This window comes from Salvelinus alpinus, chromosome 15 (assembly GCF_045679555.1).
Source record: "Salvelinus alpinus chromosome 15, SLU_Salpinus.1, whole genome shotgun sequence".
In the NCBI taxonomy this organism is placed as follows: domain Eukaryota; kingdom Metazoa; phylum Chordata; class Actinopteri; order Salmoniformes; family Salmonidae; genus Salvelinus; species Salvelinus alpinus.
The window spans coordinates 39,057,689-39,075,012 of record NC_092100.1 but is presented as its reverse complement, the minus strand read 5'-3'; the positions used below and the strand labels follow the sequence as shown (position 1 = coordinate 39,075,012).

The following is a 17,324-nucleotide window of genomic DNA, read 5'->3' as shown; positions in this document are numbered from 1 at the left end:
CATTTTCACACGTGATAAGCTTTTGATTTATAGGATATAGCCTATAGTAGCCTATATGTCGTGTTCAGTGCAGGCCTATATAGCATGAGCCTTTTAAAAACGCTTTTACATTAGGTGTTTTACTTGGTCTGTAACACCATGGGCCAAATAGCTGACTGTAAATTGCATTCATTGTACAATGCAAGAATAATAAAAAAATTAAATGTATTATCACCATACAGAAATTTGACAATGTAGTCTACCCCTCTGGCTAGTGCCTTATTTGCATAATCAAGCCTGTCTCAAAATACAACACTGCTCCTTTAATTAAGACATACGCTTTTTGACTGACCGGCATTTCAAATACCGCTTGAAATGTAGCCTACACGTTTTGTGCTCTTGTATGAAGCAGTAACTCCCCATAGTTGACCTAACACGTATCTATCTATAACTGGGATAACAACTCGATAACAAGCAAAGAATAGCAACAAATGTGCACACGCGAGCTCTGCGCTCTGATCTGACAAGCGCATTCTCTCGCGAGTGATTGAAAGACCGCAAGTGGGCTACCCAGGCCAATAGAATTCTACTCCGTTGCACTTTGGCTCTGCCTACAACTAAATCAAAGACTCAAACTTGCAAAGTTAGATTTGTTTTGGTTTGTTGCATTGAAAAGTCGTTGATATGTTGATTCGATCACAGAAAAAACGTTGATCTATATAGTGCAAATGAACGGGGCGAACTCAATGAAGTTCAATCGTTTGCGTCTCTGTGCAGCATGACATTTCTTTTGCACGGCAGTCCTGAAGGACAGGCGCGGCCGCGGAACATTGGTGACGTGTCTGGTGAGTATGCTGGCCATGGAGGAACTGGGACATTTTCAGCTTCCAGGAATTGTGCACATATCCTTGCTGTGCATTATCATGCTGAAACATTGGGTGATGGCGGCAGATGAATGGCACGACAATGGGCCTTGGGATCTCATCTCGGTATCTGTGCATTCAAATTGCCATCGATAAAATGCAATTGTGTTCGTTGTCCGTAGCTTATGCCTGCACTTTCGCAAACCCAGTTTCATCAGCTGTCCTGGGGGCTGGTCTCAGACAATCCTGCAGGTGAAGTAGCCAGATGTGGAGGTCCTGGGCGTGGTTACAGGTGATCTGTGGTTGTGGATGTACTGCCATATTATCAAAAAGGACTGAGGCAGTTTATGGTAGAGAATTGAACATTCAATTCTGGTGGACATTCCTGCAGTCAGCATGGAAATTGCATGCGCCCTCAAAACTTGAGACAAAACTGCACGTTTTAGAGTAGCCTTTTGTCCCCAGCACAAGGTGCACCTGTGTAATGATCATGCTTTAATCAGCTTCTTGATATGCCTCACGTGTCAGGATTATCTTGGCAAAGGAGAAATGCTCACTAAAAGGGATGTAAACAAATGTGTGCATAAAATAAGAGAATTAAGCTTTTTGTGCATATGGACAATTTCTGTGGATCTTTTATTTAAGCTCATGAAACATGGGACCAACACTTTACATGTTGCGTTTACATTTTTGTTCAGTATAGTACCAGCCAGTCATGAGTGAAGTACATACAGCTCAAATCTTCAGTTCCCTAATGGGAATAAGACATTCCAAATATATTATTTTTAGTACTATTTTAACATTCACTCAGCCTCACAAGTTTAATATTGAAAACAGCCAGTACACTGGCCTTGCTTAAAGTACCCATGATATAGAAATTATTTTGATAAAACGACAACATTTTGTTTTACCGATTCATATTTAAACTAAAAGCTACATTTTTGGGGAGATAAATCACCTCATCTAACTAACATTGAGGAGAAAATAGAAAGACTATCCTGGCTGAAGCATCCATGAGATTATTGTACTTAATTTCACATTTCATCAAATAGCAAACCATTCACATTGAGTGTGTTATAGGATTTAAAAAAGTATAGAAGTTGTGATTAGTGATTTATGGACATTTCCACAGCAGTTAGAGGTGCCTATAAAAACATCTACTACTATTCAAAGTGCAATTATACGAGTAGGTATAACCAAACGGAAACAGTGTGATTGGTTTATATATTATTGTGGAGACATGTGTGCGCCCCCCCCCCCCCCCAGTCAATAGTTGACACACCCACTCATTCCAGGGGTTCTCTTTATTTTTACTACATAGAATAATAGTGAAGACAAACTATTAAATAACACATATGGAATCATGTAGTCACCAAAAAAAAAGTCAAATCAAAATACATTTCAGATTCTTCAAAGTAACCACCATTTGCCTTGATAACAGCTTTGCATTCTCTCAACCAGCTTCATGAGGTAGTCACCTGGAATGCATTTCAATTAACAGGTGTGCCTTGTTAAAAGTTCATTTGTGGAATTTCTTTCCTTCTTAATGCGTTTCAGCCAATCAGTTGTGTTGTGACAAGGTAGGGGTTGTATACAGATGATCGCCCTATTTGGTACAAGACCAAGTCCATATTACGGCAAGAACAGCTCAAATAAGCAGAAACAGCCCATCACTACTTAAAGCCAGTCAATCCGGAAAATTTAAAGAACTTGGGATGTTTCTTCAAGTGCAGTCGCAAAAACCATCACGCACTATGATGAAACTGTCTCTCATGAGGACCGCCACAAGAAAGGAAGACGCAGAGTTACCTCTGCTGCAGAGGATAAGTTCATTAGCGTTAACTTTACCTCAGACATTGCAGCCCAAATAAATGCTTCAGAGTTCCAGTAACAAACACATCTCAACATCAACTGTTCAGAAGCGACTGCGCGACTCAGGCCTTCATGGTCGAATTGCTGCAAAGAAACCACTACTAAAGGACACCAATATGAAGAAGAGACTTGCTTGGACCAAGAAACACGACCAGTGGAAATCTGTAAACGGATGATCTCCACATGTGTGGTTCCCACCATGAAGCATGGAGGTGGTGGTGGTGTGATGGTGCTTTGCTGGTGACACTGATTTATTTAGAATTCAAGGCACACAACCTGCATGGCTACCACAGCATTCTGCAGCAATACGCCATCCCATCTGGTTTGCGCTTAGTGGGACTATCATTTGTTTTTCAACAGGACAATGACCCAACACACCTCCAGGCTGTGCAAGGGCTATTTGACCAAGGAGGAGAGTGATGGAATGCTGCATCAGCTGACCTGGCCTCCACGATCACCCGACCTGAACCCATTTGAGATAGTTTGGGATGAGCTTGACCGCAGAGTGAAGGAAAAGCAGCCAACAAGTGCTCAGCATATGTGGAAACTCCTTCAAGACTGTTAGAAAAGAAATCCAGGTGAAGCTGGTTGAGAGAACACCAAGAGTGTACAAGCTGTCAAGGCAAAGGGTGGCTACTTTGAAGAATCTAAAGTCTATTTTGATTTGTTTAACACGTTTTGGTTACTACATGATTCCATATGTGTTCTGTCATATAGTTGATGTCTTCACCATTATTCTACAATGTAAAAACAAAGGAAAACCCTTGAATGAATAGGTGTGTCCAAACTTGAGTGGTACTGTATATACAGTGCCTTCAGAAAGTACTCAGACATTTCACATTTTGTTAGGTTACAGCTTTATTCCAAAACTGATTAAATTGTCCCCACCGTGTGCCTTTCCATATCATACCCCATAACGACAAAGAAAAACATCTGACATTTTTGTTAATTCCTAAAAATAATGAAATGTCACATTTACATAAGTTGTCAGACCCTTTACTCAGTACTTTGTTGAAGTACCTTTGGCAGCAATTACAGCCCTGAGTCTTATTGGGTATGAAGCTACAAGCTAGGCACACCTGTATTTGGGGAGTTTCTCCCATTCTTCTCTGCAGAGCCTCTCAAGCTCTTTCAGGTTGGATGGGGAGCATTGCTGCACAGCTATTTTCAGCTCTCGCCAGAGATGTCCAATCGGGTTCAAGTCCAGGCTCTGGCTGGGCCACTCAAGGACATTGGGACTTGTCCCGAAGCCACTGTCTTGCTGTGCGTTTAGGGTCATTGTCCTGTTGGAAGGTGAACCTTCTCTCCAGTCCGAGGTCCTGAGCGCTCTGGAGCAGGTTTTCATATGGATCTTTACATTTTGCTCCGTTCATCTTTCCCTCGATCCGTTCTAGTTTCCTAGTCCCTGCCTCTGAAAAACATCCCCCACAGCATGATGCTGCCACCACCATAAGGATGGTGCCAGCTTTCCTCCAGACGTGACGATTGGCATTCAGGCCGAAGAGTTCAATCTTGGTTTCATCAGACCAGAGAATCTTGTTTTTCATGGTCTGGAGTCCTTTGGCAAACTCCAAGTGGGCTGTCATGTGACTTTTACTGAGTAGTGGCTTCATCTGGCCACTCTACCATAAAGGCCTGATTGGTGGAGTGCTGCAGAGATGGGAGAACCTTCCAGAAGGACAACAATCTCCACAGAGGAACTCTAGGACACTGTCAGTGACCATCGAGTTCTTGGTCACCTCCCTGACCAAGGCCATTCTCCCCCGATTGCCCAGTTTGGCCAGCTCTATGAGGAGTTTTGGTGGTTCAAAACGTCTTCCATTTAAGAATGATGGAGGCCACTGTGTTCTTGGGGACCTTCAATGCTGCAGACATTTTTTTGGTACCCTTCCCCAGATCTGTGCCTCGACACAATCCTGTCTCGGAGTTCTACAGACAATTCCTTCGACCTCATGGCTTGGTTTTTGCTCTGACATGCATATAGACCGATGTGTGCCTTTCCAAATCATGTCCAATCAATCGAATCTATCACAGGTGGACTCCAATCAAGTTGTAGAAACATTAAGGATGATCAATGGAAACAAGATGCACCTGTGCTCAATTTTGAGTCTCATAGCAAAGGTTCTGAATACTTAAGTAAATTTGATATTTCAGTAAAAAAATAAATAAATATGCACCTCAAATTTCTAAAAACCTGTTTTCATTATGGAGTATTGTGTACAGATTGCTGAGGACTTAAAAAATATATATAAATCAATTTTAGAATAAGGCTGTAACGTAACAAATGTGGGAAAAGTCAAGGGGGCTGAATACCTTTCGAAGGCACTGTATACACACACAACCTTCTTATATACACACAAGTTTAAGAGCAATCATGTAAAAGTAATCTTGAAATAATATGGAAAAGTAAAAAAAGAACATAAGAAATAATCACAACAGGCAAATTCCTATAAAGCAACCCATCTTCTCTACATACCCCCAAAACCAGGGCAAGGTGTTTTTCCTGGCAAAAAACTCCAGACCCTTCCCCGAACTATTCTTGATGTCAGTTTGGTTGTCAGTGGTTAATCAAAGTGTCTTAGTGTTGAGTAGCTTAAGGTATGTGCGGATGGCCTGCCTCGTCAGCCAGGTTGAGGATATAGCCAGCTACGTCGTCCTCTGTAGGGGCATCAGGCATCACCCACGACTCATTGGCAGCGGTCACTTGCAAGCGGCATATCGGACAATTCCTGCTCTGCCCACTCCTATGAAAACAAACCAAATCATTTAATTGTGTACATTTACATGGACACTGATTAATGTAGTTTGATTAAAAGGTCTATATGCTTTGCAAGAACAACAATTCCCCTAATAATCCTGTTTAAAAATGGACATCAGGCCTACCTGAAGGGACTTTAATGAATGCAGAAAATCTAAATAAATGTGTTATCAAATCTACCATTTTATTAAAACAATATAAGACAATACAAATGGCCGCGCCCATCAGTGGGTCCTCTGGGCAGTGGATACGCTTTCCCCCCACCCGCCCGAGATGCCAGCAGTGCAAAGCCCCTGGCCCAAAAGGATTTTGGGTACCAATAGCGTACCAATAACCACCAAACACACACCGCCCACAGCGTGAAACAAAAAAACATACATAACTAAACACAAAACATACAATGACATCCCCACTCAGCCCTGATTGGAGGATCTCAAACCTTTATAAATGTGCAAGTGTGTATGTATCTATTCCAACCCATCTCTCCCAGTAAATCATCATTGTACCATTTCCTCTTGCAATACATACCTCCAATCTACCATGGTGTCTCACTAGGGAATTGAACCTCCCCGAAAATGCTCCAAAAACAAGCCACAGTACCAAAAGAGATGATCTATTGATTCTGTTTCCTTGTGGCAGCCTGCACCGGTCTGACTGTTCAATGCCCCATATACTGAGCTTTCTTTTGTAGTGAGAATTTAATATAACCCCTTAAATCTAAGATCTGTATATCAGTTCATAAAACCGATGTCATGGTATTGGGACTTGGAAAATGTGTTCCCAACTATCTTGAATTTTATGAAGCATAGTTGTCAAACCTCTTAACCGTAAGTGAAACTGATACATTTTACGATTTATATTGGTCATTTTATGCCATTGATACTGTACTTTTTAACTGGTGGCAGACAAACAAATTCATTCCTTTCTCTTTCAAGTAATTGCTTCTTCCATTTGTGGCAGAGCTGCGATGAGTTGGTTATTTAAGAAATACGGCTCGAGGGATGTGCTATATGGCCAATTTACCACGGCTAAGGGCTGTTCTTACGCAAGATGCAACGTGGAGTGCCTGTATACAGCCCTTAGCAGTGGTTTATTGGCCATATACCCTAAACCCCCGAGGTGCTATACTGCTATTATAAACTGGTTACCAATGTAATTAGAGCAGTAAAAATATATGTTTTGTCATACCCATGGTATAAGATCTGATATACCACAGCTGTCAGACAAATCAGCATTCAGGGCATGAACCACAACCAGTTTATATATTTTTTTTTATACCATGGCATTGTTGAATACTCGTTTCTGATTGGCTTGAAGGGCATTTTAGAGCAGGCATTATTTCCCTATAACACAATATATTTGCACAGTAGAATTCAATGGCTATAATAATGGCTGTTGAGTGTCTTGAATGGCCGTTCCTATTCAAAACTTTGGAAGCTTTCAAATTGAGCTGAAACAATACATTTAATAAACTTATCGTATAAATATCCTAAAGCAAAAATATACATAAATAATACATTATCTGATTAAATTGCTTTAGAAAGGGGATGTCCCCTCTCTCCCCCATCTTGTTTGCACTAGCAATTGAACAGCTTGCAGAAAGAACTAGACAGGACTCAAATGTAACAGGTATCAGCATTGGTAAACATTCATTTAAACTAAACTTATTTAGAAATTTTAAATAAATGTCAATAGGAGAAAGAGAAACACAGCAATCCTTTAAGTGGACAACAACAAAATGTAAGATTTAGGATGCTTAAGTTAAACAAATATATAAAAGATTACTTTATTCCGTTAGTCCTTAATATGAAAGCAGATGTAATTAAATGGAATAATCTTCCCATAAATCTCACAGGTATAATAAACCTCTTTAGAATGGCATAGCTGCCAAAGTTTTGTATATATTTTTGGTAATACCAATTACCCCACCAAAAACTAATGAAATTACAGTTAACATTTTGCTTAATCCAGTAAAAACGAATGTATAGAATTGCTTATACAAGAGACAAAATTCACAAATTCCACAGCACAACGTCAGAGTCATGTCTCAAGTGTACAACTAATAATGACTCAATCTATGCTTTCTGGGAATGCGATAACGTTTAGAAGTTGTGGGTGGAGCTAGAAAGTAGTCTGTCAGCAGTATTAAAATATAAAAACATACTTTTAATCCACCTGTCTGCGTATTTCAAGACATATGGGGATGTAGTGTGATACCCAATGGGCTGGACAAATCTTCTCATCATTCATTTTGAAAAAACTAATACTAAAAATTTGGAAGTCAATTAATCTGCCATAATTAACACAATCTAATGATTAATTATTTAAATATTGTAATGTTTATAAAAAAAAGTAATTGTTTATATTGTACCTTTTTAAACCTCTGAAATCATTAAATTTTTTGTTTATATTTAGCGTGACGTTAAATTACTTCACCATTCAGTGCGGATAGAGCAGCTTGCTATGGAGCGGGCAAGTTATGTACATGCATTGGACAGACAAGTGTAGGGTGCACGATGCGACTGACATTTTGCAGGTGGGGAATAGTGAGAAAGGGTGGAGGAGGGTTTGCTTCAAGCGCTGGGCATCTTTTATCCGTTACTCAGATCTGTTCCCTGAACAGGTTCCAAACCCTGGTTCAGAATGTCTTTAGCTCCATGAAAGTGAGTGGTAGACAGCTCCATATAAATGATATTCAAAAAAGTGAGGCGCCATTGTACTGCAATCATCTTCTTAGCGGCCGTTAGGCCAGAGTGGACAGGTTCGATGCTACTTCATCCCAGAAAATAGATAGAGGGCATTCCCAAGCCACGTGTATAAAAGCTACCAGGTTCATTAAGAGGGAACAATGTACAGGAAGCATCATTCAAAAGGTTCGTATGAAACAGCTTACGAGGAGTTATAGGTCCTGTGTAAAAATTAATGGATGTTGGCGATCAGGATTCAGAGAAGAGTGTTGGATATTAGACTGCACACGATCCCAACTAAAACATTTACCCTGGAAGGCATCTTATCCACAAAGTGTCAAGAGGAAGAGGTTTATAACAAAATGTACAGTAAAAACAATTACCCTTTTGTTTTTCTCCTTAAACTCAAAATCTTACGCATAGGATGTAGCATCAAAGCTGACTGCCATGGTACCCAAGTTCAGACAGAAAGTTTGTTTATGAAAACTATTTCCAATATTCACACTTTTAGGTTTTATACGCTCACTTCACTCACGCATAAGGCTCATACTGCTCCTGCAAGCACATGCTTGCAGGAGCAGTATGAGCAGCTGGAACTCCGATTAAGGTGTTTACTTGTCCTAATTATATGAACGATTGCAAAGAAATCTAGGCGTTTTAATCTAACATGCTCAATGACAACAGACGTTGTGACAACAGATTTATCAGTGGGACTACTGTGGAAAGCGTCTGCGTCTCTTACCACTTGTCAATGCACTTTTGACAGAAGCTGTGAGCACAGGGCAGAATGAGGTCAGATTTCCCATCCATGCAGATACAGCACTCCTCCTCATCAGTCAACTGCTTCACCCTGTATGGGGATACACACAACGGCAGCCAGTCACAGACTTGCCTCAACTTCCAGACTTCCACACATTAAGGAACAAGACTTGGAAGGATGGCAATGCAAGACTTCCCACAGACACATGAAATAAACACACACTGAACTACTAACCTGCCCATCCACATGCTGGCCTGGCAGGAGTCCCCTGACGAGAGGGTTCCAGACGGGAGGCTGGCGCCCTCTGCTGACAGCACATCTACGGCCTGACTGGTGACGTCACGGTACAGTTGGATGAACTGATACAGGTTCATGATGCGAGACGCCTCCACCATCCCATTCTCTTTGTTGATCTGCCAGAGCACAGCGCAATAACACAACCATGTTTCAGTCTCACAAACACACATGCCATGAACACACACAAGGTGCTTACAGACACAGTAACACACACATCATTACTGTTCCAAAAACACACATTTCCACCCCAAAAAAAATATAGTGAGAGTGGAGACTGATTCACAATGACATGTCTCCACCAGAGACCAGCTTTAGTTTGTCCCTTTCTCACCTTGGTACAAACTATCCTCACAGCCACTTTCCACAGAGCAGAGGCGTCCGAGCCAGTCTGGACTTCAAAGATCAGGTGTTTTTTCTGTCCAGCTGCTAGCTTAGCTGTCCTGTCCAGTTGACAGTCATGGAGAAACATTGTTACTCGACAAAAGATCCAATGACAACTTAACACTGTCACCTAACCATCCTCAGTTTCTATCACTCACTGCCTATGAAAGCCACATTCACACCAGCAAGGCCTACTGATTGGGGAAGGACTAGGTTAAATCCTAGCAGAGAGACAGTGCTCTAAACTCTTGATTAAGGTTCATAACCTGGATTAGGTCAGTTAATAACTAGTGTTATATGTGGATAATGTTCAAGAAGTGCCAGCGGAGGAGCTGGATGTTACATAGGGGAATTAGCTCCCCATCTGTAAATGAAAAGGGAAATACTACTATTCTCTTTGTAGAGCTGGATATTATTATAATCTCTTTGTCTAATGACTAAGTACAAAGCAAACAAGGACTACATTGACAGTAACAGCATGGCCGGCCTTACACGTCATTGAGCTCTGCCACCCTGGCCAGGAACTCCTCGTAGTTGAGGTAGCCGCTGTCGCGTACCAGCCCAGCATGTTTCACCAGCTTCTCAGGTAGACGGGTCATCACCGCCTGGCCTGAGATCTGCTGGCCCATCCCAACCGCGCTCAAAGAACAGCACTATGGAAAGACCGTGCCTCATTCACCGCAGGGTGGCCTGACCGAGGGAAACAAAAGCAAAGTCACCAAGTCATTTACCTACAGTCTTTAGAGCAAGGGTTCCCAAACTTCTGGCCCACGACCCCATTTTGATATTTAAAAAAAGTTATTGACCCCACCATGTTAAAGAAAGTGATGCAATCAATCGCCAATGTTTACCTTTTTTTTTTTCTTCAATTGGGGCTGTGACAGTCTATTACAAATCAGTCTGACAGGACTTTTGATAGTATTTCAATCTGAAGAAAGTATGGTTTGACGCGACAGAACTGCATCAGAAAGGTATTGTTAAATTCAGAAGAGCATCAGGTAATCATTTTGTATGGTCTTCTGTGTATAAAAGATGACCATTGATTATGTTATTCCCCCCCAGTCTGATTTAGAGCCTGGTCTTATGTGGCTTGTGGGCATTGTAGAGGGAAACAGAGTCTTATCTTTCAGTGATGGGGTCATAATCTTTTGTACCTTAAACCGTTCCAAAAGGTAGCGCCACATTTGTAGGAAGAAAACAGAAATCACTCTGTTTATTACAACCACACTTAGTTTCTCTCGCAACTCCATTTTCAAATCAAGCAACCCCACATGGGGTCACAACCCCTAGTTTGGGAAGCGCTGCTTAAGAGGGAACTCAGTGAAGGACTGTTAGCCCAGCTTTGTAGCCTACTATCTGAGTGTTTTCAGACTTCTACCAGCCAAAGGGTATTATTTAGATATCAAATCATCCCCCCCCCCCACAATTTCATGATTACTATCTTGCCTCATCGCGGCAACTCCCTACAGGCTCGGGAGAGGCGAAGGTCGATTCATGCGTCCTCCGAAACATGACCCACCAAAACGCTTCTGAACACCCGCTCGCTTAACCTGGAAGCCAGCTGCACTAATGTGTCGGAGGAAACACGACCGAAGTCAGCCTGCAGGGGCCCGACCCACCACAAGGAGCCACTAGAGCCAAGTAAAGCCCCCCTGGCCAAACCATCCCCTAACCCGAACGACTCTGGGCCAATTGCGTGCCGCCCTATGGGACTCCAGGTCACAGCTGGTAATGACACAGCCTTGGATCGAACCCTAGGCTGTAGGGACACCGCAATACTGCGATGCCCATTTGTGAACATTTGTAATGGGTTGGACCCAGATAAATTGAGCCAGGTAGTGTTTCACAAAATAGCCAAATAAACCTGGCTAGCTAGGACTTAGCCCTTCATCGTCACTCTCAGTTCCATTACACATAAGAGTAATTGGACCGACGCTCGGTCTGAACATTAACAGTGCTTGCGCTACGGTTTTGGAAGCATAAGGACCATCTTTCATATCAGTGAGAAATAATAAAACTAAAGGTTGAATTGATACACACCTATCTAGGGTTAGGGTTACAGCGCTTGTTTACGGAAAAAAGACGGATTAGCTATGTTGGCCTAGGCCTACTACGCACCTTGACCGATCATCCTCAGCATACAACACCTTCTGATCGTGGCAAGCTTAAACCCTCTCTCACACCGTGCACTTCTAATCCCCAGCAGCATGGACACCCCCACAATTGACCGTTTTTCAGTTTCACCCCGCTCGCCACCGGGTCTGCGTCGCAACAAACGGCGGGCATAAAAGACACAGGGAATGTTCAATTTCAGTTGTTCCACCTCAACCCCAGTAATCACTCCTTTCAAAAACCAAGTCACAGGTCTTGTCGCAAGGCTCCTGACAAAACACCGCTCCCTCTGGGCAGAAAACACAGAAAACCACCACAAGACCATGTCGAGCTACCTTCACCGATTTAACAGTACCCAACTTCTTTTCTACCCAGCCTGATACCATCCATGGGTCCGCCAAAAGGCAGGGATCCACATTCTCCAAAAATGTCACTCCCACTGGGCCAGATTCATCCTTTGCATGAACAGGGAGAGGCAACCGCAGATAATTCATCCTCACTCTCGTCAGGTTAAATTTCTACGCTGACAGAGTGCGGTTTGTACTTGGCGCCATTCTTCCTCAACACACATAGTCCCTCTGCACTCGGCTCTACTCCATCACTGTCCATAACCACGTCTAGCCATTCACCGCGCTCTTACCAAGCCTTTCATCCGTAATATTCAGGGCCAGCTCTACGGTATAGAAAAGCCGTAGAAAAGCCCCCCCAAGATAAAATTTGGATCCCAGAGCGGGGTCAAAGTTACTTTATTTTGCAGACAGCTACAGCTAGCTTCACTAAGTTTTGGTAGTGGCGCACTGAATAACTATAGCTAGTTGGGTAAGCTTTGATCAGCATGGATATCCGAAAATGACTGGGCACCGCCAAGAGCATTTTAATTGCGGACCACCATGTAGAGACAGATGCTAGCCCGGCCACTGAGGTTGACGAGCCTATCAGCAAAATGTAATACCCACCCATCTCCCACCACTGCCTGCTGACCAACAAGATGGAGAAGAGCCAGGGCCAGGCGCCAGCAGCAAGAGGGCAACATTACAACAAGCACCTGCACCGCCGTTACCCCAGCCACTAGCACCTGACGACCTCGGTGATGAGGAGCCAGCACAGGTTTGTCTTAACACTTAACCAAGTCCCATTTTCAGTGGGAGAAAGCAGTCATTTGTAGCACCTGTTTCAAGGTCTGCATTTGGTTGTGGTACACGCTATGCCGTCGGAGGCGATATAGGACTTTTCAATGTGTGTAGCTGCCTGAGCAATTTATTCAGGAAAGCCACAGTGGCTGCACAGTATACTGGGGGGGAAAAAACGTATTGATCAGAGGGGAACTGGCCACCTCGCCACGGTGTCAGTCACTATGAAATCAAGTGACGTCAGAGATACTCAGTGAAATCGAATCTACTCACGCAATTGGCACAGATGTGACACTTGAGGTCACAGGCTTATTGAAAGCACTGGCAGAGCCAAGCTTTACATTTATAAAACTCAAAATCCAGGGGCTTCTCGACCCACCTAACAAGTTCCTGCAGTCTGAAGATACTGATCTGCACCCGGGTATCAAACTTGTCTGCAGTGCCTATGGTTGCGTTGAAAAACTTTGATGCGATGCTGAATTCGAAAAGCTTTGCGAGGCATGAGAACACCAGCTCCAAGCAAATTAGAGTTTATTGTGGCGCGCACGTTCATGCAAAGTAAAAATCGCAAACACAGCCAGCAAACAACAAATGGACCACACTCGGTGTTATTCAAAGATACAGCGGGCCTTTGTCAGCAAGGCCAACTGTGCTGTTGGAACTGAAACATGGATTAACATTTGGGGCATCTACAGCAATGTGCAAAAATTCCATCTCCACCCTAAAGAACATATTAAGTAAACACAGACACAGCATATTACATCCACGAAAAGCCCAGCTTGTCCAGCTGGCATTGGAGGGACCTGACAAGTAAAGGAAGGGTAATGGAATAAGAAACTTTGAGGTTCAACACATCGAGGAGGCTGCAACTCTTCTAAATGGTAAGTTACAACCTTTATGGCCCTGGCCGCCGTGCCAGAATGATTAATTAAATTGGTTTTCCCTCATGTAAGCCTAGTTCTTTGGCAGATTTTTTTTTGTAATGTAGTGTTACTTCAGTCCTTTTTACTTCAATTAATGTTATATTTATCTGTGATTCTTAATGTCATAGCTTGCTTTTGCAGGTCTAATTGCTATTGATCGATATACAGCTTTGTGTTATTTTATGGGTATAGGGACAATGACCAATGTAGCCTACTGGTTGTGCTGAGGTGAGCCCTGGCGCAGTTCTCAGATTGTCCTGGCTGTCCACTTCAGTGGGTTTGAAATTGGTAGAGCACCCTTTCAAATCAAATGTTATTTGTCACATACACATGGTTAGTAGATGTTAATGCGAGTAGTGAAATGCTTGTGCTTCTAGTTCCGACCGTGCAGTAATATCTAGCAAGTAATCTAACAATTTCACAACAACTACCTTTTACACACGTGTAAAGGAATGAATAAGAATATGTACATATAAATATAAGAATGAGCGATGGCTGAACGGCATAGGCAAGATGCAGTAGATGGTATAGAGTACAGTATATACATATGAGATGAGTAATGTAGGGTATGTATGTAAACATTATATAAAGTGACATTGTTTAAAGTGACTAGTGATACATTACGTCCCTTTTTTAATTATTAAAGTGGCTAGAGATTTGAGTCAGTATGTTGGCAGCAGCCACTCAATGTTAGTGATGGCTGTTTAACAGTCTGATGGCCTTGAGATAGAAGCTGTTTTTCAGTCTCTCGGTCCCAGCTTTGATGCACTTGTATTGACCTCGCCTTCTGGATGACAGCGGGGTGAACAGGCAGTGGCTCGGGTGGTTGTTGTCCTTGATGATCTTTTTGGCCTTCCTGTGACATCGGGTGCTGTAGGTGTCCTGGAGGGCAGATAGTTTGCCCCCGGTGATGCATTGTGCAGACCTCACTACCCTCTGGAGAGCCTTACGGTTGTGGGCAGAGCATTTGCCGTACCAGGCGGCGATACGGCCCGACAGGATGCTCTCGATTGTGCATCTGTAAAACTTTGAGTGTTTTTGGTGACACGCAAAATTTCTTCAGCCTCCTGAGGTTGAAGATGTGCTGTTGAACCTAATTCACCACACCGTCTGTGTGGGTGGACCATTTCAGTTTGTCCATGATGTGAACGCAGAGGGCCTTGAAACCTTCCACACTACTGTCCTGTCGATGTGGATGGGGGGGGGGGGGGGGGGGGGCTCCCTCTGCGGTTTCCTAAAGTCCACGATCATCTCCTTTGTTTCATTGACGTTGAGTGAGCATTGACGTCGGTAGCCTTCTGCCCATGGTACTGAATCAATGTTACGGCGTGTGCTGTTTTAAGCGCTCTTGGGCCACCAGTCCTCATGTGGATTTATTTAGGTTCTAAAGCAATACAAGTTGTGCCCCCCCCATGGATTTAAAAAGCCCCATCCGGCATGTCATCATGGAGCCGAACCTGACTGTATTGCTAGAGGAGCATGCACTGATGGCATTTCTCCAAAATTCAACTTCTTCCTTAGCCAGACTTGTAAATTGGGCTATCTCAAGCCTCTCCATGCTTGCTCCCTTTGTCAATACTAGTGCTCCTTCTCAGTGCTCCTCTCTCGTGGAATGTATTTTCTAACCGACTATTTACATTGATACAATCGAAAGTTTAGATGTCACTTAATTCAGTCATCCTGTACTTGCTGCCGTAAGGAAAGTTAGAATTCCTTAAGCAAAGGAAGATGTTGTAAACGCGACATTTTCTGTGAGATTGGTGCCGCCTACAGAGTGGACTACCTGTGCTAATTAGCTATATGCGTCTCCGAACACCTGTATACACCACAAACGTTATCACTGACAACGTTTACATGTGCACAAGATTCCAGCTAGTAACTCATTTGATATCCCGCTCATTAGTATCCCAGTATTCATGAATAAACAGAATATTCCTAATTTAAGTTCATATGGGTTAAATCGAATAGTAATTTAAATATGGACACAGGAGAAGTTATTTATTATTTCAGCATCTCTTGAGAAAATGTGAATGTCTGTATGTGTCATCTTTTACACTTATGGAACCAGACAGTATTTCAACCACATAAAATATGCACCCAAGACACACTGAAGTCTTGTTGTGTGTCGTTCTCTTTTCATTTCCTTAAAACCTTTCAAACTGATGACTAACATTTTGCACAGGACCAATCTTTCTGTATTGCGTTCTCCCCCCATCCCTAAAACAAAAACTAGATTACTAATGCATTCATTCTAGATGTAAGACATTATTATGGTGGGCACTACTTTATTTAGTCTTCTGGGGCAACAAGTTATGACAAAACAAGTTATGACAAAAGAGTATCCCGAATAATAACGGGGATATTGGTGTGCATGTAAACGTGGTCATTGAAAAATACTGTCGGCTGCAATTGTGTTAAAAAAAAGTGTACAGTAACGTGTGCATTTTGCATTTGTGAAAAGAAAGTCGAGGGATTTATGTTTCTAGAATCGTACCGCCAATTGAGAATCAATTCCCGTTTAGATTGCGTATTTGGCTGTTTATTTGCTTCCAGAGCCAATTGCCCTATAAAACATACATAAGGTCGTTGGACTGTCGACTGTTTGCGGTACAGTCGATATCCGCGGTTATAAACCCAGGGTCGTTACAGTACTTTAGGCTCCTTTAGTTAATTATGTGGCTAGTCAAGACTGTTACCTATCACGGAATTGATATGTTTATCCAGCAAACGTTAGCTTACGATAATGTCGAAGTTCCCAGAAGAATCACATCAATTTGAACGCTAACCAACGTTACGAATACGATACTAGTGATATCAGAAATGTTATGTAATCAACTTAGCGAGCTAGCCAGCTAAGTTAGCTTGCCTTGACATGAAAAGCTGTAACTGTTAGTCACACGAAAGGCTTGCCTATATTTGTTGCAATTTCTCTTTGGCATTTTACTCTTCGTGGCACATAGCTACATAAATATATGACTAACTAGCTAACGAACGTCACAATGTATTTCTCAGGTTCGGATGCTAACGTTAGCTAACAGAGGAAAACACGCACTTTTTTCAAAGCCCAAGCCCACATAAGATCATCGGTCTACATTTGGTGATATAGGTTCAGCTTACCTGGTATGGCTACGTGTCAACATCGATATTTTACAATCCACATGCAATCAGCAACGTTTCATTTGTTTGGGAGTTTATGTTGTGGTTTTTATAGCGCTAGTAGAGATGTCGCAGAATGATGACGAAAGAAAATAGTGACCCGCAAACTTCGCAATGTCCTAACCTAACCATTTTAAATGTAAATTTAAATTGGGTAGGGTTGTCCCAAAGATTCCGGATAGCAAGAACCATTTTAACGCAGATCACCGGTGGCTATCAAACTAACTCAATGAATTGATCAATTCAAATATGTTTCATTAAATGTATTAAGGTTCTTAAATAAGGAAAGACAGAACTGGAAATTATGATCAAGGGGTGATAAAAACATGGAAAAGGAAACATTTTAAGCAATGTTATATTTTGGAACTAAAAGCTCATTCAGGTAGACTATTCTTGCATTATGTTG

General features: G+C 42.4%; 1 protein-coding gene across 1 annotated transcript; it reads right to left on the bottom strand.

Annotated features, from left to right (window-relative positions):
- Positions 1-1,445: 1,445 nt before the first annotated feature.
- LOC139540064 (RING finger protein 141) lies at positions 1,446-17,005 on the bottom strand. The gene is made up of 6 exons (XM_071343610.1): positions 16,880-17,005; positions 10,090-10,287; positions 9,548-9,656; positions 9,154-9,332; positions 8,902-9,009; positions 1,446-5,458 (listed from the first exon to the last, which is right to left on the bottom strand). The coding sequence occupies exons 2-6, from the start codon at positions 10,224-10,226 to the stop codon at positions 5,308-5,310; spliced, it is 684 nt and encodes a 227-aa protein (XP_071199711.1). The 5' UTR covers positions 10,227-10,287; positions 16,880-17,005; the 3' UTR covers positions 1,446-5,307.
- Positions 17,006-17,324: the final 319 nt, after the last annotated feature.

What these genes read in the sequence shown, in the direction of transcription:
- LOC139540064 (XM_071343610.1), bottom strand. Translation starts at nt 10,226, where the DNA reads ATGGGCCAGCAGATCTCAGGCCAGGCGGTGATGACCCGTCTACCTGAG. An exon ending in TGAGGATAGTTTGTACCAAG is followed by an intron (nt 9,333 to 9,547) that starts GTGAGAAAGGGA and finishes GTGCTCTGGCAG; the next exon opens with ATCAACAAAGAGAATGGGAT. An exon ending in GCCAGCATGTGGATGGGCAG is followed by an intron (nt 9,010 to 9,153) that starts GTTAGTAGTTCA and finishes ATCCCCATACAG; the next exon opens with GGTGAAGCAGTTGACTGATG.